The sequence below is a fragment of the Bos indicus genome, chromosome 9, assembly GCF_029378745.1.
Source record: "Bos indicus isolate NIAB-ARS_2022 breed Sahiwal x Tharparkar chromosome 9, NIAB-ARS_B.indTharparkar_mat_pri_1.0, whole genome shotgun sequence".
Taxonomy (NCBI): domain Eukaryota; kingdom Metazoa; phylum Chordata; class Mammalia; order Artiodactyla; family Bovidae; genus Bos; species Bos indicus.
In genome coordinates, this window is record NC_091768.1 from 33,503,267 (window position 1) to 33,530,349 (window position 27,083).

General features: G+C 42.4%; 1 protein-coding gene across 2 annotated transcripts in view; it reads right to left on the reverse strand.

Moving 5' to 3' along the window:
- Positions 1 to 292: 292 nt before the first annotated feature.
- The window catches only part of DCBLD1 (discoidin, CUB and LCCL domain containing 1), a 75,772-nt gene continuing 48,981 nt past the window's right edge, over positions 293 to 27,083 (reverse strand). For both annotated transcript variants that reach the window (XM_070795919.1, XM_070795918.1), the window contains exons 5-15: positions 24,980 to 25,052; positions 14,505 to 14,638; positions 9,607 to 9,647; positions 8,437 to 8,652; positions 7,919 to 8,043; positions 7,511 to 7,670; positions 7,315 to 7,422; positions 5,732 to 5,816; positions 5,454 to 5,503; positions 4,551 to 4,670; positions 293 to 2,344 (exon numbers count right to left, since the gene is read on the reverse strand). In XM_070795919.1, coding sequence (XP_070652020.1) covers positions 1,836 to 2,344; positions 4,551 to 4,670; positions 5,454 to 5,503; positions 5,732 to 5,816; positions 7,315 to 7,422; positions 7,511 to 7,670; positions 7,919 to 8,043; positions 8,437 to 8,652; positions 9,607 to 9,647; positions 14,505 to 14,638; positions 24,980 to 25,052 — 1,621 coding nt within the window. In that variant the 3' untranslated portion in view covers positions 293 to 1,835. The remainder of the gene's footprint in view (positions 2,345 to 4,550; positions 4,671 to 5,453; positions 5,504 to 5,731; positions 5,817 to 7,314; positions 7,423 to 7,510; positions 7,671 to 7,918; positions 8,044 to 8,436; positions 8,653 to 9,606; positions 9,648 to 14,504; positions 14,639 to 24,979; positions 25,053 to 27,083) is intronic.

Sequence of the window (27,083 nt, forward strand, 5' to 3'; positions counted from 1 at the left end):
GCCAGTAGAGAGGCCAGCCTGCTGTAAGTCAGGCTTGTAGGAAGTTGGACCACTACTTCTGGAAACAATGAAGGAAGCCAAATTAAAATGCCTGAAACTGACCCCAGAGCGCTAGGACTTTATTAATAACTGACAGCTTCCCTCATTTCTGTCCCTATTTCCAACTTAGGACCAACCAGAGGAAGCCACGTCTGCTCTTCCCATTGTACCGCTTGCCCTTGTCTGGAGGCTGAGCCTCCAGTGCCTTCAATAGGCCAGCAAGCAGGATACCAATGAGAGACGGGTCTGTACATTGGTTTGGCATAGTTTATTACAATTAGTATGCGTAGAAAACCATGTAAACTCACAAGGTAAATGGTTTGTCCTCCATAGTAACCACAGATAGTCTGCTGTGACCTTCCAGCACCTCAGAATCACAGAAAGTGTCATACAACTAGTATTATACATTTTTAGGGAAAGAATTTTTTGGTCCACATTTTCCATTAAAACAAAAACATACACTTTCCTCTTTGACAAAAGAGGTTAAATTCGCACCCTGCCCCCGTCCCCCGCCCACAGTGAACTTACAAAGCAAACTCAGATAAAACCACCGGACAACGAGGTACAGCTGAAGTCAGGGCCAATCTGGAATTATAGAACCTACTTAAGGGAAAATTTTTTCTTACAAAATTAGCGCTTTCCAGCCATCTCAGTAGAAAAAGCCCTATGTAGATTTGCCTTCAGTCACTTTAACAAGAACACACTTCAAATAACTTTTTTGTGTTTCAAATAGTACAATGTGCTGTTTCCGAGAGTCATGAAAAGTGTGGGCGTCTGACCTCAGCAATATTTTTCATCTGAGGTACAAAAGCATCTGACACAGTAATTTAGAGCGTAATTGCTGTGCCACCTTCACTCTGTCTGTTGAGAGAGCAGTTTTGGTTGCTCTAAGTCTGGGCATTTGGCTTTGCAGACAGTTTGAAAAGGCAGATTTGCATGTGAAAGCGAGTTATCTGCCAGGCCCGAGGTGAACAAGAAGCTACGTGTCAGGAAGGCCAGCTGCTCAGAGGGCCAAGTCCTGCAGGCTGAGGGAAGGGAGGTCCCCTGCAGGCCACAGAGACCTGGTCCTTGCACCCCTTGACAGGCCACTGCGCATGCCCACCTGAAGTGGGGCCTAAGGAATCGGCAGCTGCCGAGGTGCCTGTATTTTGTTTGTTCTTTTTAACCTACTGATAGTAATTGCAAACAACCACCCTGGTGTGCTTTTCTTGTTTCAAGTAATTTCATTCCTTCCAGGAGAAGAATGTTAACAATGCTTTCAGTTTTCCATATCAAAGGAAAGGAAATGAGCCATAATAACAACAAGATTAAGTTTAAACAGACCTGCTGCTAACACGGTATCAGATAAAATATATTTAAAAAGTGAACATAACTATTATATGTTTTTGCAACAGCTGCATTCTCCCACTTAACCTCCCTGCAGAACGAAAATCTGCTAAAGCAAACTTAAGTTACTTTAATTCTTGTTAAATACAACTCTGTACAGATTGCACATTTTTACATCGAAGCAGCTCAGTATCACAGTTAGAGAAATGAAAACGCCATCCGAAAATGTTCATTTTTCGAGCCCACAAAACCCAACAGACACTGGCCCTCAGGGTCAAAACAAAACCAGCTGCACAATTCTGTAAACAGTGTGGAGGGGGCGCTCCCCGCAGGATCCTGGTCCACTGCGCACACACGCACGCGCACACACCACACTCACACGCACACTCTCCCGAGCGCATCGGCTTCCAGGGCGGCGCGCAGCCTGGCGCTCAGTACCGCAGCAGCAGTTTGGTTCACAGTGTGTGTGTTCACAGAAGAGCGGTCATGGCCGTCGGGTTGAGGGGTCTGAGGCAGTCTCGGGGGGCCAAGTAGGCAGCACTGCTCGCGGGGCTGACCTGGGGCTTCGGATGGTCGGGAGGGGCGCACCCTGCGGCTAAGCCGCCGCCCTTGGGCTGGTCGTAGCCCGGCTCCGCCGGCGCGGGGCTCGGCGGCCGCTGGTAGCCGGCAGCTGGGGAGAAGGCACCAGAGGAGAGGGAGTGCTTGTGCGCCGGCCGGGGCCCCGGGACGCGGTAGCCGCTCCGCGCCGAGAAGGTGTGCGCGCGGGCCAGGTGCCGCTCCACGATGGGCGTGGCGTACTCGGGCTCGGGATTGGTCAAGGGCAGCGCATACTCGTGGCGGCCGGCCGGCAGGGGGCAGTCGTAGTGGCCGCCGGCCTCGGTACCCGGCCCCGCCGCGTCCGCCTCGGTGTCCATCGGCCGGAAGGTGGAGCCCTTCCTGGTGACCGTCTCGGTGCCAATCATGAGAGGCTGCTGGTAATCTGAAACCCAAAGAGTAGACTTTTGGTACTCCAGCCACACCCCGGCTGTCCGCAGAGGGAGTGCTCTGCCCGGTGCCTGACGTGTACCCGGCGGAAGAAAAAGACAGGGATGTAAGCAGCACAGATACCACACTTCGAGAGGCGGAGATTACCTCTAACCACACCTAGGGGTATGAGGGAACATCTTCATGGAGCGCTTAAACTGGCTCTTGAAAGGCTAAATTTTGGAATTGAAAATAATACTGTCAGGAAAGGGAAAAGTGATTGAACAACCTATTAAACAACCATGAACAAAGAGTGTGGTGTGACCAGAGTATAGGAGATGTGGAGAAATTTAATAGAAAGCAAAGACCAGAGTGATAAGTTGGGAGTTAATGACAACTGGTAATGGTGATCATGGGCTTCCCAGGTGGCGCTCGTGGTAAAAAACCTGCCTGCCAATGCAGGAGACGTAAGAGACGCGGGTTCGATCCCTGGGTCAGGAAGATCCCCTGGAGAAGGGAATGGCTACACACTCCAGTAATGCCTGGAGAATCCCACGGACAGAGGAGCCTGGCCACAGTCCATGAGGTGAGAAAGAGCACACAACTGAGCGACTAAACAACAACAATGATAATCATAGAGCTCACGTTTACTGAGTCCTTTCTTGGCGCCAGGCACTATTCTATAACATTAATATATCAATTAGTTAAATCCTCTGGAAAAAAATGGCAACCCACTCCAGTAGTCTTGCCTGGAGAATCCCATGGACGGAGGAGCTTGGTGGGCTACACTCCACGGGTCGCAAAGAGTCGGACACAACTGAGTGACTTCACTTTCCTCATAGTACTTTTACAAACGGAAAACTGAAGCAGAGAGAAATTTAAGTAATTTTTCCAGGATCACACAGGTAGCAGCTAGTGGGGCAAGAATGCAAACACATGCCCCAGGTGCGAGTTGTTACCTATGCCCTAGATCGTGGTGGGCAGTGAGTGCCCTGCCAGGGAGTTTGGCTTAATTGTGTAGAAACCTATGGAGATTCTAAATAAGTGACTGGCAACGAGAGGTAACCCTGGAAGGAGACAGAAGAGGGAAAGATAAAAGTAAAAAGAGAAATGAAACCCAAAAAGTCATCAATTAGGGGACTAGCAGCAGCTTTGGAAGGACCACACTTTGGGGACAGGTATCAGAAGAATATGGCCTCCTTCATAGCTCAGTTGGTAAAGAATCTGCCTGCAATGCAGGAGAGCTGGGTTCGATTCCTGGGTCAGGAAGATCCCCTGGAGAAAGAACTGGCAACCCACTCCTATATTCTCACCTGGAGAATCCCATGGACAGAGGAGCCTGACAGGCTACAGTCCATGGGATCACAAGAGTCGGACATGACTTAGCGACTAAACCACCACCATCAGAAGAATTGGTCACCAACAATGTAAGTAGGGTAAGAGGAAAGAGGATGCTTCCCAGCTGTTAAGCCCTGAAAAATGGGATGCACAGATGGAAGCCACTTAGAAAAGGAGTTCCTGGAGCATATGGGTTAGTAAATGATTGTTGTGGGACTTTCCTGGTGACCTAGTGATTAAGACTCTGCATTTCCAATGCAGGGGTTCAATCCCTGGTAAGGGAAAGAAGATCCCATGTGCCATAGGGCATGGCCAAAAAGTTTTAAAAATTAAAACAATTTTTTCAATTTCTTTTTAAAATTTCACTTACTATTTATACTGTATTTTATAAAACTATTGGTCCTTGATGGATTAGACATTTTGAAAAACCAAACAATAGATCCTTCTTCATAAATCCAGTGACTCCACAATGGCTTGTCAAAACCCTGAGGCCATTCTAACAGATTGCCTCATCTTCTTCCTCTTTCTTCAGGGCAGGAGCTCTGCTGAATTCATCTTTCTAGTCCCTCTTTCCTAGTGCCTTAATCAAAACCTTAGTAACAAAAATAGATTAAGTAAGGGCATCCAAATTTCAGTGGTACTTCAGGACCATCGCTCTGGGTGTCAGAGGCCCTGCAGGTGTAAGAGTCTAGGCTAAATGGGGCTTCGGGGAAATATTTCAGTGTTAGTTTGTGACTCTTTATAGAGCACAGAGAGAAAATGTCATACGTTACTGATTTACCAGATCCTGTCTAAACAAAAGATTTTAGTTGTGCTTCTCTTCCTGGCCTCCCCTCTCCCATAAGCAGCACCTTATAGCAGGGTCACAGAGACTTGGTACCTACCTGCTATATCACTGGTGATGAGATCCAACTTTTGTGTCATCTCCTTTTCATTATTGTAGCTGATGGTAAACTCAGCTGACTGATGCCTGGCAAAGGGATACTTGATCTGCTTCCAACAGTCTGGAATAAAGATAACACGAAACAAATATCTCAGGATTATAACACGGTTACTCCACAATAGGTTCCTCCTAAAGTCAGAGGTCAGGATGCCTTTTGCCAGCTGACTGTGGCACATGCACAACCACACTCTCCAGGTGTGTGGTAGAAACAGCATGCTGAGGTCACTACAACAGCAGCACACACCACCCAAACCACACTTTCCACCGTGCCTGTAAAATGCACTGTGTACCCATCAGCCCCCAGATTATCCCCAGTTTAGACCACCCGGGCATGAACTTTCCTAATCTGAGCTGACAGGGCACTTGTGACCTTGAAGAGTCCACACAGCTTGCGGTTCAGAGCCTTTGAAGGTGGCACCCTAAGGTGGCCTTGAGATTCTCAGGGGTCCTGTCTGCTGCCCTCTCTCTGGACCACAGCTGATTCACTGCAGGGCATCCCGTGTCCTAAGGAGTCTCTGAAACCTTCGAGACCCAATCCTTCCCCCGATTTCCCAGAATGAGAAACGCAAGGCCTGGAGGTACTGGGGGTGCTGTCTTCTCCTTGATGACAGGCAGTGTGGTGACTCAAACTCCAGTTGCCAAAAAAAAATTTTTGACAAATGATGGGATACAAAGGTAAAAGTAAACTGGCTATGAAGATTCTGAATTAAGAGATAGGATACAATATATTCTTTCCTGTTAGATTTGCTAACTTAAAGCTATTAAACCTTATTTCTTTAACCATGTGTGTGGGTTTTCATGTCCTCAAAGACAGAATAAAACTGTAATAGTTTTTTCAACCAACCTGTTTTCTGAGTCTTAGATGATCCATAAGGATTTCCTTTCTTCTTCTTCCTATTAAAACAAAAAAATCCCACTGAAAATATTTCTAAATGATAGGTACTACTCATGAAATAATACTTGATACTTTCTCCCTCTCTCCAACTTGTTTTAAAAGTATAAATTAACATTTTATCTTGGAAGAAGTGATGCTGCTTTCTACACATGAACATATGAAGAGCAGTAAACTTTTGTAATTGTTGACATAATTAGAATAAAAATTTTAAATGTGAAGTCACATACTTTCTAAGGACTGCAAAGATTGCCACTCCAGCAGCCAGCACGAAGAAGAGCACCAGTAGAATAACAATAGTTGTGATGTTTAATCCTGAAAAGGGGGAGAGCCACCACATTACAACAGAAATGAAGAGCGACCAAATCCCGTGATCTAAAACTGAACACTGATTTGAAAAGTCCTCACTGGTTTAACATGTGGGGAAAAAGAATACACGCTAGACATGTACTGATACTGGAAACCAAAAAGAGAGGACTCAAAACCCCAGCTGAAGTTTAGGAAAATAAAATTGATCTTTTTTCCCTCCCGCAAAGGCACTTTCCAGTGTTTCTTGGGATTAACATTTACTCTGAGTTTGTTGCCTGGATCAAATTAGACTAAAAATCAAAATGGTTGGGGAGGTTTACAGCTGGCCTTATTCAGGTAGGTAGATGATGTAAGCACAGTGCAGAACTCTCAGCGTGGCTCAGGTAAGCATTTCCCAGAGATGGGGGCAGGTAAGCATTTCCCCAAGACGGGGGCAGGTTTGGACCTGTAGGGTAACAGAAGCCCAGGGAAGCAGACCTTTGGAACTGTGGGCTGAAGGGAAATGCAGCCCAACATCAGACCATGTCTTCCCACAACTGTCTGTTCTAAGGAAGAAGGTCACTTAACAGCCACTGAAGACCCCCAGCTTGTAGAAACTATGAGAACTAAAGGAGAAATATTTCTTCTTAACCCTTCTTTTTTCTGTGTTCGCTGGGAAGAAAATAAAGGAATGATCAGGAGTGGAAATGTGTAGTTCATGAAACGGAGGACAGGGAACTTAGAAGGGAACAATATTTATGTAAATTACAGTGTTGTTATTTATAGGAGTGGGAATTTGGGAAAAATCTAACAGTTCAAACATCCAGTAACAGGGGAATGGTTAACTATGTTAACTAAATATGTTAATTAAATATGTCCATATGAAGAAACACTATAAAGATATTAATAACTGTTTTTCAACTATTTAATAGCATTGGAAAATGCTCAAAATACAATGTCAAATGAAAAATATATGCTACAGAACAAAATATGTGCTATGCTGCCATTTTGTTTTGAAGTTACAAAAATATTATTGGATACACAGTGGAATATAGTGACCATGGATGCTGATTTATGGATGATTTTTATTTTCTTATATATATATCTCTCTCAAATCTACCAAATTGTATAAAATGTGCAAATTATTTTACATTCTGAAAAAAATAAATGTATTTTTAATGTTTATTATTTTAAGTTGTGTGTCTCAGAGAACTTTCTCTAATGTACTTTTTAATGGTTATTAGAGTGTTCCATGGCATGAATATGCTATTGGTATTTTTTTCCTACAAAAGATTTACATAGTGTTTGAAGGGCACATACTTTTGTTTCCAGTCTGTTTCTACTTTCAGCATCGCAATGAAAAATGTGGATACATATTATCTTATGCATATGCAGATACCTCTGAACCATCTGCCTCCAGACACTTACATGACAGAGGTAAAAAGAATGTTGTTGAAGCTCCTGTATTATTGGCTGGAATACCAGTTATGTTCCTTAAGAAACCACAGAACTATCCCTGCCATACCTTTGGGCATTTCTTCAGAGGGGATGGGTTTTGAGATTGTCTTATCTTCTCCTTTCGTTGAACCAACAGTATTCACACTTGTTTTGTGCCACACCAGTGAGTCATTACCTGAGTGAGAAGAGATGTTGGAGAAACCACACTGGTAACAGCAGTTTGTGAAAGGAGGGGGCCAGAATTCAGTAACTCCATCACTCACCTTGCGTCCTGCTTGGTGCAACCTGGCAACCAAGGAGCTCCACTTTCAAGGCTATCCGCTGGTGCCATGTCTGCGGGATGACGCGCACGTATCTGGCCACAATGGGAGGGATGAAATTGTTCCGCACAGGGTCCCGAAAATTAGAGTTGCCCTGAAACACCTGTAGGAACAAGTAACTTTTACCTAAAGATTCTATTAGTTTCTAGGTCTTGATCAACCCACTCATACCTGGTGATACGAAATCATTGCATTTGTATAGACATGCCTGATAGTGAAGATACAAGGCTTTGCACCCAAAGGCTAAGTAATTGCCTGTGGTGCTTTGCATCTGTTTTCTGGAAACACACTAATGAAAATATCCAGAGGCCCGCTCTCCGGCTCAGTTCCTCCCTCCAGAGTGTCTCTTACCTTTTCTTCATTATTCACAATTCCTTTATAGGTTTTCCACTTGGAGTTGTTGTTTCTGAAGTTCATTACAAAACTCTTTACATAGAAGTCGAAATCTGACTGTGTGGATCCTGTGGTCCTAATTCCTTGTTAAGAAAATATTATTTATGGGTTAGTTTTAAAAATATGTTATACATAACTTGCTTTCTTATTTTCAGGTTTCTTTTCCTTTCCTCCCCTCCCCCATCTGAAATTTCAAATCATTTTTCAGGCCTGCTTTTCTTATCTGCATCTAGAAACGTGATGACAGATGAGTTTTCACACTGACAACATGCCCTAAAAAGGTTTCCACAAAGAGATACCAGCTCTCTTATCCACACACTGTATACCCTCCACACGGGTTCTTCTCACAGAGACAAGGTGAAGATTTGTTACTTTTAAACAAAACATGATATTTTGAGATGGGGACACCCATGCAAATTCAGAACAATTTCAATGGCAAGTCATCTTGTTTCATGAAATTGCAGTTGTGTCCGTACCTGTTATTTTCTTTTTCTCTCCCAAATCTATTCTCAGCCACTCTCTCTGTTTGTGATTCTTGCTCCTGTCCCCTGAAGCCCACGACGGGCCTTGGTCCTGAAGTCGGGCTTGGCCAGGAGACCAGCGGACCTGATCTCCAGTCTCATTGATCCACTCCCAAGAAGAAGAAGCTCTGATTTGCCTGTCAGGTTCCAAACTCAAGGATCCACTGCAGCCTAGGATAAAGGGCAGGAAAAGATTTCAGATATGGACACAAAATGAAAGCAAAAAAAAAAAAAAAAAAAACCACCCCACTTCACCTAGAATGATTCAGTTGATTTACTTCCGTTCTGATACTGAATCAACTGTTTAATTACTAGTTGTTAATGATCCAGAGTTCCATTTGACTTGTTGGTCCTGTGGCGTCTTGAAATTGTTGCTGTTTTTTTTTTTACAGAATTTATATCCCCTAAAAGTGATCTCTCTCTGTCCCCACTGTAGATTTTCCTCTCTATCCTCCTAAATTCACCCTAATTTCAATGAAGTGCAAGGTGTCTTAAAAGCTTAATGCTGAGGTTCTTTTCAGTTGATTAGAAGGGGGACTTCCTGCTCTGTACCCTTGAAGAGCAGGTACTGCAGGTGCTCAAAGATCAGTTCACCATACCCAACATCACCCCTAGGCGCTTAACTACAGCAATGCCCAAGACAATGCGGAGGTAGCAGATGCAAGGCCAGCCCTCTTCCTGGGCAGAGAGGACAAGTTTACAGTGTTCTCCCCAAGTATCTTATATGAGGGAGACTATTTCCCCAGGATAAGTTCCGTGATAGAGGGGCTAAAAAAAGCCTTTATACTATATATTCATTTTCAATAACTTGATCACAAATACAAGTTGTACTTACTCAAAAGCTTTTTCTGTTAAAAACTGACAAAGGAATTTATCTTAAATGTCATTTTAAATTTTCATTCTTTTTGGCAAAAGTTTGAGAGATTATAAAGAAAAATATTTTCTTCCTAGTGCTAGTAGGGTTTATTCTCTGATGTATTTTTAAGTCACAGCATATTGGTGCTACATAGCCTGAGGGGAAACAAAAATAATCCTTTAAACTATCTCATCTGAGGGGTATGGAAGAATAAACTACCCCTGAAGATTTTTAAATTATCAAATTCTTAAGGAAAGCACGATCCTTACCATTGGAGGTAAACAGAAATCGCTTGTCTGACAGGGAACCACTGAAATAATAAACACAAAGATGAGGAGGTGAGTTGCTTAACTGGATCTTAATGACTGGCACAGCGCTACAGCATGGGGCTCAGAGCCTTCCCACACCACACGTGGTCCTCAGAGCACCTGGCAAGGCCACTCTTTCTCCATCACTGGTATTTATTTCATAGACCAAGAAACTCAGGCCCTTTGAAGGTAAGCAACTTCCCTAAATTCATACAGGTGGCAAGTGGCCAGGACTCTTGAGGCACTGCTTGTGAATAAAAATTCCGTGCTGTTTCCATCACGCCACACTGTACTGGGAAGGAAATGTACACATATATGGTCTCTAGAACACCCTGAAATCCCAGGTAATGAGTTTGTGGTGACAGAGGCAGAAAGGACGCCTGCCCTAGACATGCCCTTTGCTTCAGCAGGCACCCGCACAGCGCCCCACTATCAACCGTCAAGGAACACTGAGACATGAAGACGCCTGCTCACTTTTAGAAGAATGAGCATGTTATCTGCTGCCTTTGCTACAGACTTCACTCCTTCCCTGAGTGGCCCTTCTCAGCCTGAGGGACCTCCTCAGCCTGGTCTCTCCAGTCACACTCCGACCTCCTGCAGCAAAGACACCAGGCCATGAAGCAGTTCCTGCCTCTGGATAACAAGGTATAGCTGGAGAAAACTCAGAGCGCCTCACTGACAGGTCCTGCACCTGGCCCCCTCTGCTGCTGGACAGTCCTGCACAGCTGGCGTCGACCCTCGGGGCTCTGGGCCCCCCAGTTCTATGACTTGTATTACTCTCCTGGCGAACTTATCAAATCAGCCTTGCTCTGCAGTTGTCTCCTGCAGAGAAGAGGTTCCTAAGGCCTACCATCACATTTTTCTTTTTGTAAATCCCTCAACCCAATGCTGTGACAGTACAGAGAATGAATAGAAACTTGAAATTCTCAAGATTCATCTTATATGCATCATACTTTATGTATTAGATACTAGAGGTAAACAAAAAAGGTAGATATCACTGTCATGTTCAATTAGTCTACAATCTGAGTACTGCTTACAATTTTAAATGTTTTGACTCAATTACTATGGCAATAAAGGACAAAGAGTACTGAAATGTGAAATCCACAGAGAATCCAAAAATAGTCTGGACAAGAGTATTAGCACATTCACATCAAAGGTTTTGATTTTTGTTTTTTTTCTTAAGTAACAGGTTTTTCTTTCATATTCTTTGTCCACTCTCAGGAAGAGACTCTGTAAGCCTTGGTTTTCCACATTCAGGTTCTATTATGATCCATGCCGAGTATAATGCAGGGACCAACCATTTCATACATGAGAAAATGCAGGCCCACGTGGATCATCGGACCTCCTCAGTTCATAGTTAGTGGCTGAGTGGGGGTGAGGACCCAGGTTTCCTAACCTTTAAAGAAAGGTTCACACTGTTGCAGTTCACATTTTTCCGATTCATATTTAAATTAGTTAAGATGTATTTAGAACCACTTCTTAATTTTTCCATTTCCTCTAACATTTCTCCACTATTACACTTGAAGTTTGGCCGGATAAGCCCAAATAATACTGCCTCTTCCCTGATCGCCTGGATGTGCTCTCACTGCCATGAATCATTAAAAGATTTATTCTGTGACTGAAAAAGAGAAGTTAAGGCAAGAAGGTTAGCTTTGGAGTTAACCCTGAGAAGATGATGATGCTAGGGAAGGCTGTGCTTCTCAGACCTCTCTGCCTGGCTTTCCTCTATTATCAGCTGGAATATGTTTTTCCATTTCACCCAATTAAACTAATTAAATACAACCACCTAGAGAATTCTGTAGGTAAATAAGCTGCTGCTTTTAAAAATAAAAACCCCCTAGGGAGGATGGGATTCTGAGGCATTTGCACACTAGGGTGAATGAATCAGATTCCAGGAATTGCCAGCCTTCCCAGAGGGCTGTAGAAGCCATCATGAATTGTCTGATGTAAACACAAAGCCCTCCCTGCAGATGGTCTGAGCCATCGTCCTCTGTGAGGTCAGTGGCTCTTCCTGATTCCATTCTGGTCTCCTCAGATCAGGGAAGTGACCTGACCCGGGATGAATCCCAGAAGAACCCTAGATATTTACTTTAGGGACCCCTTCTTCCTCAGTGGCAATGCTTCCTTCTGTGTGTCTTCCTGAACACCAGACAATCATGCGTGGGAACAGAAGTTCAGTGACCGCATGTACAGTGCTTCCCCAACAGCAAAACAGCACCAATCAAAACAGCGGCTCCCTGAAGGCCTGGGAATGGACATCAGTGGAAGGGATGGTGTGAGCACACAGTTCACTCTTTTCTGCTGGCACAAAAAGAAGAACCACAGAGCCAGAAGGGAGAAGGGACCTTGATATAGTTCTAGACTTTCTATCTAGGCACACCAAAGCAAAAATCATTCAGTTAGTTCAAATAACTATATGGACTGTGGAGCAAAACGTTGCTAATTCATTCATGATTTAGATTTCTGGACTCTTATTTTTGCCCTAAAGTTTAATATCAAATTATATAAAGTGACTTCTAATGTAGTAAGTCCAGTTGATGTAGGAGAAGTAATTGAGGACATTATGCCTACTTTTATTCAATAGCTTAAATAACTTTTCTTCAAAAGTAAAATCCAAGTAATACAAGTTTAACTTTTTCCTATCCTGTTTTTCTAAAAAAGAAGCATGCAAATGTATTCAAGCATAGGCAAGAGATCCAAAAACAACAGACTTAAGGCCAAAGGCCAGTTCTTTCCTCCTATTTGGAGAAGTAGCACCACAACAGATCTAGGTCACAGTTGGATACCTTCCTGATAAATAGTACCATAGTATCAATAGAGTGAACCATAAAACACATAAATAGATCTTCAAAAGTCAAAGTTGAGCAGACACTTAAAGCTTACTGTGCAGAAGCAACACACTATGCTATAAATACTATAAATCATGTCTGACTCTTTGCCACCCCATGGACTATAGCTCACCAGGCTCCTCTGTCCATGGGATTCTTCTGTTCTCCTGGCAAGAATATTGGAGTGGGTTGCTGTGCCCTCCTCCAGGTGATTTTCCTGACCCAGGGATTGAACCCACGTCTCTTATGTCTCCTGCATTAGCAGGCAGGTTCTTTTCCACTAGTGCCACCTGGGAAGCTGCCCATAAAAAAGGGCATAAATTTATAAATCAGGATATAAATTTTAATGTCCCAAAGAGTTTGAGGTAAATATGTAAGTGAAAAAAAAATGTATATACTTATGTGTGTGCATATATATGAGCATATATAATACATGTGTACATAAAATGTTATTTATGTTTATAGTACATATGTATGAGCACATACATGTGTATATACAGTCAGCCATATCTGCAGATTCTGCATCCCCAGATTCAACCAACCAGAGGAAAAATATTCAGGAAAAATACTCCAAAAAGCAAAATTTGAATTTGCCACATGCAGCTCTTCACACAACATTTACAGTAGTATTTATAACTATTTGCATAGCATTTACATTGTATTAGGTATTATAGGAGAAGGCAATGGCGCCCCACTCCAGTACTCTTGCCTGGAAAATCCCATGGACAGTGGAGCCTGGTGGGCTGCAGTCCATGGGGTCGCTAAGAGTCGGACACGACTGAGCAACTTCACTTTCACTTTTCACTTTCATGCATTGGAGAAGGAGATGACAACCCACTCCAGTGTTCTCGCCTGGAGAATCCCAGGGACGGGGGAGCCTGGTGGGCTGCCGTCTATGGGGTCGCACAGAGTTGGACACGAATGAAGTGACTTAGCAGCAGCAGCAGAGATGATTTAAAGTCCATGGCAGGATGTGCATAGTTACATGTAAATGTTATGCCATTTTATATAAGGGACTTGAGCATCCCAGGGTATCCACAGGAGTCCTGGAACCAATCCCTGAGGACACTAACTGTATAGTGGCCCAAGGAGCACTGTTCCCTCACTAGGCGGCCACCCAATCCAAAGGGAGTGTCCCTCTGGACCAGTCTTAGCTGCCTGTTTATACGGATGGACATCTGGATCACAAGGCTAGCCTATTTTAGTTATAACAGTTCTAGTTTTCCTCTCTAGAAGCTGAGGAAACCTGAAAGCAAGAAAAGCTGAGGTTGAAGTGTTTAAAGCAACTGACATACTTTTTTAGTAAAAGGCTAAAAGATCAGAGGACAACACAAACAGAAGTTAACAATGTTAACAAAAGCCATCTTTTTTTTCACTTCTCAACTATTATTCATCCTTAGGAGATGGTCTCTAGGGATCCTCTAGAGATTTCTGTGGTTCTGCCTGGGTTTATTTCAGTCCTGTGTCTCCTTCAATGTCTTTGATAATATTGGCGATAATCAGTAATTTACATAAACAGGAGAAACTAGAGGGGAATAAGCCTTTATTCCCTCCCACTGAAGCACCTAAGAGTAGAAAGTTCTGCTGCCCTGGGACTTTAGAAATGTGCCATTTTAACTAACTTGTCAGCATAAACAGTGAACTATTTTATTGCTACAAGATAAGTCACTTCAATTGTGTCAGACTCTTTACAACCCTATGGACCATAGCCCATCAGGCTTCTCTGTCCATGGGATTCTCCAAGCAAGAATACTGGAATGGGTTGCCACGCCCTCCTCCAGGGCATCTTCTTGACCCAGGGACAGAACCTGCATCTCGTAAGTCGGCTGCACTGGCAGGTGGGTTCTTTACCATTAGTGCCACCTGGGAAGCCCAAATGGGCAGTATAAATACTACTCCAAGCATTCAAACATATTTTTCCCAGTTGACAGGCCCTTGGTATCACATGCCGGCTGTCTTTAAAAAATTGTGAGCTGATTACATATGCCTGCAGGGTTACCTTGCATTCAGAACAAAAAGCTAAGTACTTACTCCCTTGAGAGAACACCATTGGCCAGGATTCCTTCATATCGACTTAGCCCTTTGCGCAGAAACACGCTGATCTGACCACCCACTTCATCTGCGATCACTCCTGCATGGATGGCGGCTTTGCACAATAAAGAGGTCTGAAACACAGCAACATCATCACTTATAAGTGACTCAACAGTGCATTTCACATATGATGGGAGTTTTCCATTTTGTTGCAACTTGTGGTCAGGATGCCTACATGACCCATGATATGGCTAAAATTCATTTAAAGTAGAAAGGAATGGAAAAAAGTATTAGATAACCATCTCAGAATGACATCAGAGTCATATATTTATGCTGACTAACTTGAGAACCTTTCCACTAGGTAGGAAGGAAGGGAGGTGATTTACAGTACCCGTGGCTCTCTAGTGGATAATGCCTCCTGGTGGCCATGCCCATGTGTGGTCACCTCCCACACTGAATCTGAACTGGGCCATATCACTTGTTCTGTTCTGCTGCAGGTAACATGGCCCTGCGAACAGTCAGTAAGGCCTCCTGAGATTCCCACCCCAGATGATCTATCACACAAATGCAGCTGCAGTTCTAGGCAAAGGGAGCTTAAGAACCAACCAACCCACACTGTTGACCCACAAACTGGTCAGCAAAGAAAATGGCTATCATTTTAAAACATCATTTTAAGTTCTGGGGTGACTTATTCAGCAAGAATAGATAGCTGCTCAGCTTCTTACAAATCCTAAAAGATCATGCAGTTAAAGTGCTGCACTCAATATGCCAGCAAATTTGGAAAACTTAGCATTGGCCACAGGACTGAAAAAGGTCAGTTTTCATTCCAATCCTAAAAAAGGGCAATGCCAAAGAATGTTCAAACTACCACACAATTGCATTCATTTCACATGCTAGCTAAGTAATGCTCAAAATTCTCCCAGCCAGGCTTCAGCAGTACGTTAACTGAGAACTCCCAGATGTTCAGCTAGATTTAGAAAAGGCAGATGAACCAGAGATCAAATTGCCAACATCTGTTGGATGATCGAAAAAGCAAGAGAATTCCAGAAGAAATATTTACTTCTGCTTCATTAACTATGCTAAAGCCTTTGACTGTGTGGATCACAACAAACTATGAAAATTCTTCAAGAGATGGGAATATCTGACCACCTTACCTGCCTCCTGCGAAACCTGTATGCAGGTCAAGAAGCAACAGTTAGAACCGGACATGGAACAACGAACTGGTTCCAAATTGGGAAAGGAGTATGTCAAAGCTGTATATTGTCACCTTGCTTATTTAACTTATATGCAGAGTACATCATGCAAAATGCTAGGCTGGATGAAGCACAAACTGGAATCAAGATTGCTGGGAGAAATATCAATAACCTCAGATATGCAGATGACACCACCCTTATGGGAGAAAGTGAAGACGAACTAGAATCTCTTGATGAAAGTGAAAGAGGAGAGTGAAAGGCTGGCTTAAAACAACATTCAAAAAACTAAGATCATGGCATCCAGTCCCATCACTTCATGACAAATAGATGGGGAAACAATGGAAACAGTGAAAGACTTTATTTTCTTGGGCTCCAAAATCACTGCAGTTGGTGACTGCAGCCATGAAATTAAAAGACGCTTGCTCCTTGGAAGAAAAGTTATGACAAACCTGCTGCTGCTGCTAAGTCGCTTCAGTCGTGTCCGACTCTGTGCGACCCCATAGACGGCAGCCCACCAGGCTCCCCCGTCCCTGGGATTCTCCAGGCAAGAACACTGGAGTGGGTTGCCATTTCCTCCTCCAATGCATGAAAGTGAAAAGTGAAAGTGAAGTCGCTCAGTCGTGTCCGACTCTTAGCAACCCCATGGACTGCAGCCTACCAGGCTCCTCTGTGCATGGGATTTTCCGGGCAAGAGTACTGGAGTGGGGTGCCATTGACAAACCTGGAGCATGTTAAAAATCAGAGACATTACTTTGTCGATAAACGTCCATCTAGTCAAAGCTATGGTTTTTCCAATAGTCATGTATGGATGTGAGAGTTGGATCATAAAGAAGGCTGAGCACCAAAGAATTGATGCTTTTGAACTGCGGTGTTGGAGAAGACTCTGGAGAATCCCTTGAACTGCAAGGAGATCAAACCAGTCAATCCTAAAGGAAATCAACCTTGAATATTCATTGGAAGGATTGATGCTGAAGCTCCAATATTTTGGCCACCTGATGTGAAGAGCCAACTCATTTGAAAAGACCCAACTCATTTGAAAAGACCCTGATGCTGGGAAAGATTAAGGGCAGGAGGAGAAGGGGATGACAGAGGATGAGATGGTTGGATGACATCACCAACTCAATGGATATGACTTTGAGCAAGCTCTGGGAAATGGTGAAGGACAGGGAAGCCTGGGGTGCTATAGTCCATGGGGTCACAAAGAGTCAGATACAACTGAGCGATTGTACCACAACAACAGTTTCTTACTTATTTTTACTAAATGCACATTTTGAGGATCATTTGAGAAGGTGAAACTTCCATACCACAGTTTCATTTTAAAATTAGACATTTAACAAGGCATCAAAACCAAAACTCCTTTCTCTGGGGGATCTTCCCAACCCAGAGATTCCTGGAGAATTCCACAGACTGTATAGTCCATGGGGCCTCAAAGAATCGGACATGACTCAGAGATTTTCACTTTCAAAACCAAAATGGTAGTATCAGCCACCAAACACTCAATGGACAAGAAAATGGGATGAAGGTCTCAGAGCAAATGAAGAGCAACCCAGGACCAACAGCCCCCTTCTCATTTCCTGAATCTCCTCTGAGTGGGTCTAACAGCTGGCTCAGCCCTCCATGGCTGCTGGCTGGGGTGATGAACCTGGAGCAGGTACCTGGCTGCCCCTGATTAGCAGGTGGCCCTGTGATTGGAAGTGGGGCTGGGGAGAAGGAAAGGGAACTTTTTCACAGGGCGCCCAGGCCCAGTGGCCCCCACAAGCCCAGACCAGTGTGGGAGGGTGATCTGGCTATTAGCCCAGGACTGAGCAGTCCAGAAGGATCTTTTCCTAAATAATTTTAGCAATGCCTCACTTCTCTGTGATGGCTAGTGCCAAAAAGCAGCTCATTAAAATGTGTTTCATAACCGAATTTGGGAGTTTCTCTTTGTGTTAATGCCAACACTGTTTACCTTACTGCAGTGGACAGTTTTTCTTAGGTTTAGGTTATAATACTAGGAGGACCAATGAGACCAACCATATTTTTGTGACTAATGTGAAGCCTCTTGATGAGGGTGAAAGAAAAGAGTGAAAAACCTGGCTTAGAACTCAACATTAAAAAAACGAAGATCATGGCATCTGGTCCCATCACATCATAGTAAATAGAAGAGGAAAAAGTGGAAACAGTGACAGATTTTATTTTCTTGGGCTCCAGAATCACTGCAGATGGTGACTGCAGCCATAAAATTAATAGACGCTCCGTGAAAGGAAAGCTATGACCAACCTAGACAGCACATTAAAAAGCAGAGACATCACTTTGCCAACAAATGTCCATATAATCAAAGCTATGGTTTTTCCAGTAGTCATGTAAGGATGTGAGAGTTGGACCATAAAGAAGGCTGAACACTGGAGAACTGGTGCTTTTGAATTGTGCAGAAGACTCTTGAGAGTCCTTGGACTGCAAAGAGATCAACCAGTCAATTCTAAAGGAAAGCAACCATGAATATTCATTGGAAAGATTAATACTAAAGCTGAAGCTCTAATACTTTAGCCACCTAATGAGAAGAGCCGACTCATTGGAAAAGACCCTGATGCTGGGAAAGACTGAAGGCAGGAGGAGAAAGGGGTAACAGAAGATGAGATGGTTGGATGGCATCACCGACTCGGTGGACATGAGTTTGAGCAAACTCCAGGAGGTAGTGAAGGCAGGGAAGCCTGGCGTGTTGCAGTCCATGGGATCAGAGAGTCGGACAGGACTTAGTGACTGAACAGCAGCAACAATGCGGTTGCAATAAAATTGAGAACTTTTGTGATCTTTAATTTAGAGAGCTCATATTTCCTGAACTAGATTAGATTTGGCAAAGTGAGTCAGTTTTCCAATGGCTACTATCATAGTGAAAAAAGGGGAGGATTTCATGACAGAGAAGAAGTAAGAGAAGAGAATGCTGAAACAGAGGCAGATACTACCCCCTTCTTGATTTGGAGGGAAAAAAAGAATTAGAAGATAGTAATCTTTAAAAAGGCAGCTTGCCTTTTCATCTTTTATGAATTTTTTTTAAGGTGTCTTATTATGGTTTTAGTCTCTTAGGGCACAAAATAGAGGAGCTAGCTATAATGGAGACATCCTGAATGTAAATTCAGCAATTTAGCGCATCACCCTGTCTCTGCCTCCAACTCTACCAGATGTGAAGTCATCTCACTGCTCTGGACCCAGCTTCCCAGTTCTCCTGGGCAATGAAAAGGTTGGACTGGGTGATGTCCAGAATCGCTTTGTGATTCTAAAGGGCACCCTGTGTACTATTACAGGGTCGATGCAGGGCTGTTTCCCTTTCTCCGCCCTAAATGAAAGGCAGATTGATCCAGGTGTCAGCTGGGCAGCTATTCCCACTGTCTCTGGGATCACCTGGCTTCCTCTGAATTCAGCCTGGGGATGAGATGGTCTTCACCCCAGGATCCCTGCCCTGTATAGAGCTCTCAGTGGACTTGGCATGTCCAAGGGCCTCCTTGGGAACAAGAGGACAGGTTTATGGGCCAACAAGCAATGGGACCTATTGTTATCATTGACAACAAATATTCTCATTTCTCACAGTCCCTAGCATTGATGTACCCAGTGGTATGTGCCCCTTTTATGGAATTTATTTCATTACATTATTGCATATTAAATTACATGTATTTGTTTAATATTTTTTCATTATATTAAAGGCAGGACATAAGCTACATCCCCAAGAGAATAACCACCAGATCTGGCTACCATAGTATCATGATAAAAATGTAAGCCCTTTCCTGGGTTATTTCCAGGAAGGAAGGTTGTTTCCTTAAAAAAAAAAAAAAAAAATCACTCTACGAACTTAAAGAAAATTGATGTTTTCTAAAGCTGAGGCTTTTTCATCTTGTTGTTTAGTCGCTAAGTCATGTTCGACTCTGTGACCCCATGGACTGCAGCATGCTAGGCTCTCCTGTCTTTCACTGTCTCCTGGAATTTGCGCAGATTCATGTCCACTGAGTTGGTTATGCTCTCTAACTATCTCATCCTTTGCTGCTCCCTTCTCCTTCTGCCTTGAGTATTTCCCAGCATCAAGTTCTTTTCCAATGAGTTGGCTCTATGCAGCAGGTGGCCAAAGTATTGGAACTTCAACTTCAGCATCAAACTTTCCAATGAATATGCAGGGTTGATTTCCTTTAAGATTGACTGGTTTGATCTCCTTGCTGTCCAAGGGACTCTCTAGAGTGTTCTTTAGCACCACGATTGGAAAGCATCAATTTTTCAACACTCAGCCTTCTTTATGGTTGAACTCTCACACCTGAACCTGACTACTGGAAAAGCCATAGCTTTGACTATATGGACTTTTGCTGGCAAAGTGATGTCTCTTCTTTTTAATATGCTGTCTAGGTTTGTCACAGCTTTCCCTCCAAGGAGCAAGTGTCTTCTAATTTCAAGGCTATAGTCACCATCCATAGTGATTTGGAGCCCAAGAAAATAAAATCTGTCACTGTTGCCATTTTTTCTATTGGCCATGAAGGGATAGGACCAGATGCCATGATCTTAGTTTTTTTAATGTTGAGCTTTAAGTCAGCTTTTTCACTTTCCTCTTTCACCCTTATCAAGAGGCTGTTTAATTCCTTTCACTTTCTGCCATTAGAGTGGTATCATCTGCATATCTGAGGTTGTTGACATTTTTCCAGGCAGTCTTGATTCCAGCTTCTGATTCATCCAGCCCAGCGTTTCCCATAATGTACTCTGCATATCAGGCTTTCCCAGTGGCTCAGCGGTAAATAATCTGCCTACAGTGCAGGAGCTGCAGGACATGCAGGTTTGACCCCTGAGTTGGAAAGATGCTCTGGAGAAGGAAATGGCAACCCAATCCAGTATTTTTGCCTGGAAAATTCCATGGACAGAGGAGCCATGGGGTCACAAAGAGTTGGACACAACTGAAGCAACTTAGCATGCATGCATGCACTCTGCATATAAGTTAAATAAGCTGTTAAATGAACAGCCTTGTCCTACTCCTTTCCCAATTTTGAACCGGTCCATTGTCCCATGTCCAGTTCTAACTGTTGCTTCTTGATCTTTAAAAATTCATACTCACTGAACTGGGATTTTTAAAAATTTTCCTTTTGAACAATAGATTTATACTTTGTTTTCTAGCTATTTGGGGATCTACACTTCACTGAAATGTAAATACAGGAAAGCCTATATTAATCAGTGATTGCCTTAAACAAAAAAATTTAAACATATTTCTTCAGGAAAGGGAATGCAATGGACAGCTGAGGAGAACACCTGCAAGGCTCAGGAACTTGTAAGTTGGTGCAATTAAACATCTCTCAAGTTCTCTGAGCCACAAAAGATGACCAAGCAGATCAGCATGAGAAGACTCAAATAAATTATCAAATCATCCCAGAACTGGAGCATTTTCTTAAGTCTTCCTTTAGGAAAAAACAACTTGTATTAAAAAGCATTGACAAAGTATTAAAAGTTAATGTGAGTACATGTTTTAGATTCACTTTAACATAATATGGAGACGGCTTCCCTGGTGGCTCAGTGATAAAGAATCCACCTGCCAATGTAGGAGCCCCAGGTTCGATCCCTGGTCCAGGAAGATCCCACATGCCATGTGGCAACTAAGTCCGTGGGCCACAACTCCTGAGCCTGTGCTCTAGAGCCCACGTGCCATAACTCCTGAAGCCCGTGACCTAGAGCCCCATGCTCTGCAACAAAGAAGCCACTGCAATGAGAAGCCCATGCACTGCAACTAGAGAGAATAGCCCCGCTCACTGCTACTAGAGAAAGCCCTGCCACTTCAACAAAGACCCAACAGAGCCAAAAAAAAAAAAGAAAGAAAGAAAGCAAGCACATGTTCAAAATTATAAAAATGTATTCCTCAGTCTATTCAATGAATTGTTTTAATGTCGCTACAATCTTCATAATTACCATGATAACATTTTCCTTAGAAAAGTAATATACATTTTAGAAAATATGAAAAAATAAAATCACTATATTGTCATCAGTCAGAGATAAGCACTCACCTACATGGTGTATTTATTTGCCTCTGGCTTTTTCCGGGTGTATGCACCTGGGTTCTCCCTTTCGCTGCTACATCAGGAACACACTTTTTGCACTGTGTCCCTGTAACTTACAGTACTTCTTGGATATTTGGGGGGAATGGAGAATTACTGAAACATGTTAGTTAAGGGATGTGTTCCACTTAAAAGCAAATGGTACAGTCAGCAGGCTTGGGAGAAGGTGCCAAGAGAAAAACTGTTCTGAGCACTTTTTATTTCTGGTTTCCAGGTGAGGCAGAGCTTAAAGTCTGTATTTCTTAACTGGCATGTTGAGCCAACACTGCACGATGCCTTAATTCACCAGCCAAGGAGACAGAATTAAGAATCTTCAGAATTGTAAATGATCTTGAAAGTTTTCTGTGACACCTCCTAACAGTCTGGCCCTTGCTCCACCCCACAGCAGCTTCCCACACACACCCAGGCCACCATGATGAAGGCTGTAATCTGCACACTTGACATTTTCAGTGATTAGGGCCCTGCTGTTTCTGGAGACACCCTATCTCATTTTGCATTGTTCAGTTATTCTTTACATGCTATGGAAACTGGCCTCCCAGATCTTCGTTCTGCCTTTTGAAACAACACAGAATGAACCAATTCTTTTTTTTTTTTTTTTAACTTTTATTGGAGTCCGTTGCTTTACAATATTGTATTAGTTTCTATTATGTACACCAAAGTGAATCAGCTGTACGTACCCCTCCCTCTTTTTTGGATTTCCTTTCCATTTGGGTCATGACAGAGCACTGAGTAGAGTTCCCTGTGCTGTATACAGTAGGTTTCCATTAGTTACCTGTTTTATGTGCTGTGTTGTGTCAGTCACTCAGTCACGTCCAACTCTTTGCGACCCCATGGACTATTAGCCCACCAGACTCCTCTGTCCATGGCATTCTCCAGGCTAGAACACTGGAGTGGGTTACCATTTCTTTCTCCAAGGGATCTTCCCAACCCAGGGATCGAACCCAGGTCTCCTGCACAGCAGGCAGATTCTTTACCATCTGAGCCACCAGGGAGCCATATTTTATACATAGTACCAATAGTGTATATGTCAATCCTAGTTTCCCAGTTCCTCCCATCACCACCACTTCCCCCTTGGTGTCCATATGTTTGTTCTCTATGTCTGTGTCTCTATTTAGGCTTTATATAAAAGACTGTCTATACCAATTTTTTTTCATATGAATGGACCTAGAGACTGTCATACTGAATGAAGTATGTCTGAGCCACCAGGGAAGCCCATATAATTATATATTAACTATACATCAATAAAATTAAAAAATAAATAAAGATGGTACACAGGAGATGGAAAGAAAATTATCAGGAGGGGGAAAAAAAGCAAGTAGCCAGGTTGAAACAGTCCACATGGTAAGAAGCTGAGGATAGCTTCCAACCAAGAAGAAATTGAGGTCCTCTATCCAACAGTCCATCAGTAATTGAATGCTACCAATGACTGAGCGACTTCACTTTCACTTTTCACTTTCATGCATTAGAGAAGGAAATGGCAACCCACTCCAGTGTTCTTGCCTGGAGAATCCCAGGGACGGGGGAGCCTGGTGGGCTGCCGTCTGTGGGGTCGCACAGAGTCGGACACAACTGACTTGACTTAGCAGCAGCAGCACCACCACCACCATGTGAGCTTAGAAGCAAATATTTGCCTAGTGGAGCCTCAGATGAAACTGCAGCCCCAGTGACGCCGTTGCGTCACCTTGGATACAACCTGGTGAGTGAGTGTCCCTGAAGCAGAGAACTCCGCAGTGCGTGCTCAAACTCCTGACCACAGAACATGAGAGGTAATACATGTGCTTCAAGCTTCCACGTTTTGGTAGTAGTTATGTGGCAATAGATATCTAATATACCCACAATATCAACATATACAAAAAAGAGACACTAGTCTGACTTCTTTGAAGAGATGTGTTTTCAAAATACAAATTTTCCTTCCAGATAAAATCATACTGAGAGCAAATGGTACAAAACCAGCTAGTGCGTCAAATGGGAAACCTGTTAGTCAGCATTTCCAGGTCACGTACCACCCAGGAAACCATTTACCTGTTACTCTGAAAAGGAGAGCTCTGTCCAGAGGAGGAAGGGTAAACAGCTAAAGTAAGAAAGAAACAACGCTATTTCTCTTGCTGCATGGAATTCTTAAGTTTCTCACACAGGACAGGAAAAAAATAAATTAAAACTATACATTGCTAGGAGGTGAAAACTATACCTTAACTTTTTTATGTCTTGTGGTTTACTTCCTAAAGTCATTTAGTACTTCAGCCTATGCCAAGTAATTTTCGAACTGAGGTAGTATAAATCATTCTAAGATTCAGTTTCTAGGCCAAGTAAACATTCTGTGTCAATCTTGTAAATAAAGAAAACACACGAAAAAGGAAACAATGAGCAAAATCACAGACCTGCTGCTTCCAGAATCAGGAGGTACTGAAAGCAAAATTAAAGCCACTTTTCCCTCCTCCTGTAGGAGGTAAACAATCAAGCTCCTAGAGCATGTACGTCTTCCCTGTGCATAAGAACATGTCAACAAATCTTAGGAAATCTCCATCACTGTACAGATTTTCGTATTTCTAATAACTCAAGCCCCTTCCCATGAGCTATAAACCCAACTATTTGAAATAGTAATGTAAATTTAAAAAAATCAGGTATCAGATTTCCAGGACAGAAATCTGTGAATAGTAAGAAATGAAGAATTGTGAATCTGAATGTAAGACACATACTTAAGAAAAAGGATTTCTGGTGAGTTTATTTTTTTCTGGAAACAATGTATATCACCCAGTTTCAATAGGCCTAAGAAATTGGGGTGCAAGGAGGGAGGGGAATAATATAAAAGAGCAGGGCAAATGGCTTCATTGGTCCCAGATACAACGTTACTATTCTGTGCTGTAAAATGTTCATGTCCTTGGCTGTATTTACCTGAAGCAATTGGAGTAGTAAAATCAATAAATAAATTATAACAAAAGGATGATCTCTTATGAAAATTGGATGGAATTATACTCTTAAGTTATAATAAAGGGTTTTGTTTACCATTTCATTTACAGTATGCTTAATTGGAAATGCTAAAAATAGGAATGAATGCATGAAAAACCTTGATTTTTATACTTATTATTTCATTTATTCTCAGAAAAGAGAACTGTGCATCTATCTACAAAGTTTTACATCTTATTTGACTTTACTTTGTAAAGAATTTAGGCAGAGCAACAAGCACTAACTTTTTAATGTCTTCCCTGCCATAAAATTACCCTCAATTACTTACATCTCTATAGCCATCCACCACATTCCCAGAAATATCTCCTGGTACGTCTCTACAACCAGCTGGGCAGAACTTGCTGAAAAAAAAAATAAGAGTATATATTTTATTAAGGTTTACTTAAAAAGTATTAAATTATACTTAAAAGTATTTTCTCTCCATGCAACATGCAGGAACATCTTCCTCTAATGACAAATCAGAAACTTGATTTGTGAAAACACAGATTAATCTAAGGGCTTCCCTGGTGAGTCCGATGGTAAAGAACGTGCCTGCAATGCAGGAGACATGGGTTCAATCCCTGGGTCAGGATGATCCCCTGGAGAAGAAAATGACAACCCACTCCAGTATTCTTGCCAGGATAATCCCATGAACAGAGGAACCTGGTGGGCTACAGGACATAGAGTTTCAAAGAGTCAGACACAACTGAGCGACTAACACACACACACACACAGATTAATCTAAGACGTTAATCTGAGGGCAAGTTTTACACAGCAACTATTTGCTTTATATCAGAATTCATTATAAACTCTATTACACATGAGTTTCCCTAAAGCATCTTAATTGATTTGAAAATGTCCAAGAAAAAATGTTTTTAAGAAAAAAGATAAAGTGTATAAACACTATATATATAGTATAATCTTGTTTTTATAAAAAGAAATGTTTAAATAACAACTTTGATTAATTAAAAAAAAAACAACTTTGTTTATGGATAAAAAGAAAACAAGAAAGAAAGAAAACATGGATAAAAAGAAAACAAGAAAGAAAGAAAAAAAGAAAAAGAAATATCTCTGGGTTCCCTTCACTTTCAGTATCGGTAACTCTGTAAATTTGGATTCACTCTACTAGCACTATCCAGTTACAACAGAATGGAGGCCATACATGTAAATTTAAATATTCTAGTAGCCACATTAAAAAAGTCTAAAGAGCCAAACACATTAATACTATTAATACATTCTATTTAATCCAATATATTCAAAATTTATCATTCCCACATGTAATGAACAGAAAAATTATCAAGATATTTCTAGTCTTTTGAAAAAATAAATCTTCAACATCTGCACCATATTTTCTATTTATAGCACAACTCATTTTGAATTAGTCAAGTTTAAATGCCTAGAGAGTATAGTAATGGTCTACATTAATTACAAATTATTTTTGCAATCAGAAAAAAGGTGTATTTTTTTTCAACTTTATTGGGATATAGTTGACAAATAAAATTGTAAAATATTTAAAGTGTACATCATGATGATTTGATATTTATATACATTGTGAAAGAACTGTTCCCATCTAATAAAACACAGCCATCATCTTGTACACACACACACACACACACACACACACACACACACACGTACATATATATTTTTGTGGTGGGAACATTTAAGTCTGGGAAATGGCAACCCACTCCAGTGTTCTAGCCTGGAGAATCCCATGGACAGAGAAGCCTGGCAGGACTCTGGCCAGGGGGTCACAAGAGTTGGACACAACTTAGTGACTAAACCACCACCACCACGCTTGCTGCTGCTGCTAAGTCACTCTCATATCCGCCTCTTTGCCATCCCATGGGCTGTAGCCTGCCAGGCTCCTCTGTCCATGGGATTTCCCAGGCAAGAATACTGGAGTGGGTTGCCACTTCCTTCTTCAGGGGATCTTCCCAACTCAGGGATCAAACCCGTGTCTCCTGTAGTGGCAGGCAGATTCTTCACCCCTGAGCCACTAGGAAAGTCCCTCTACTCTCTCAGCAAATTTCAATTATACAATGTGGTGTTATCAGCTATAGTCACCATGTTACACATTAGATCCTCAGACCTTATTCATCTTTATAGCTGGAAGTTTATATACCCTTTTATTAGCCTTTCCCTATTTCCCCTAATCCCAGCCCCTGGCAACTACTTTCTGTTTCTATGAGTATGACTAAAATAGGTACATTTACAATTAGGATTCCACTTACTTAAGAGTCATTTTTCAAGAAACTTTCCAGAAACATGTCATGGCATATGGTCTGGTTGAAGGGGCTTAGGCTGTGGTGACCTGGGCTCTGTTACTACCTAACTAGCTGTGTGACCCCGAATATTGCATATAATCCCCTTTAAATTCAGTTTCCTCTTCT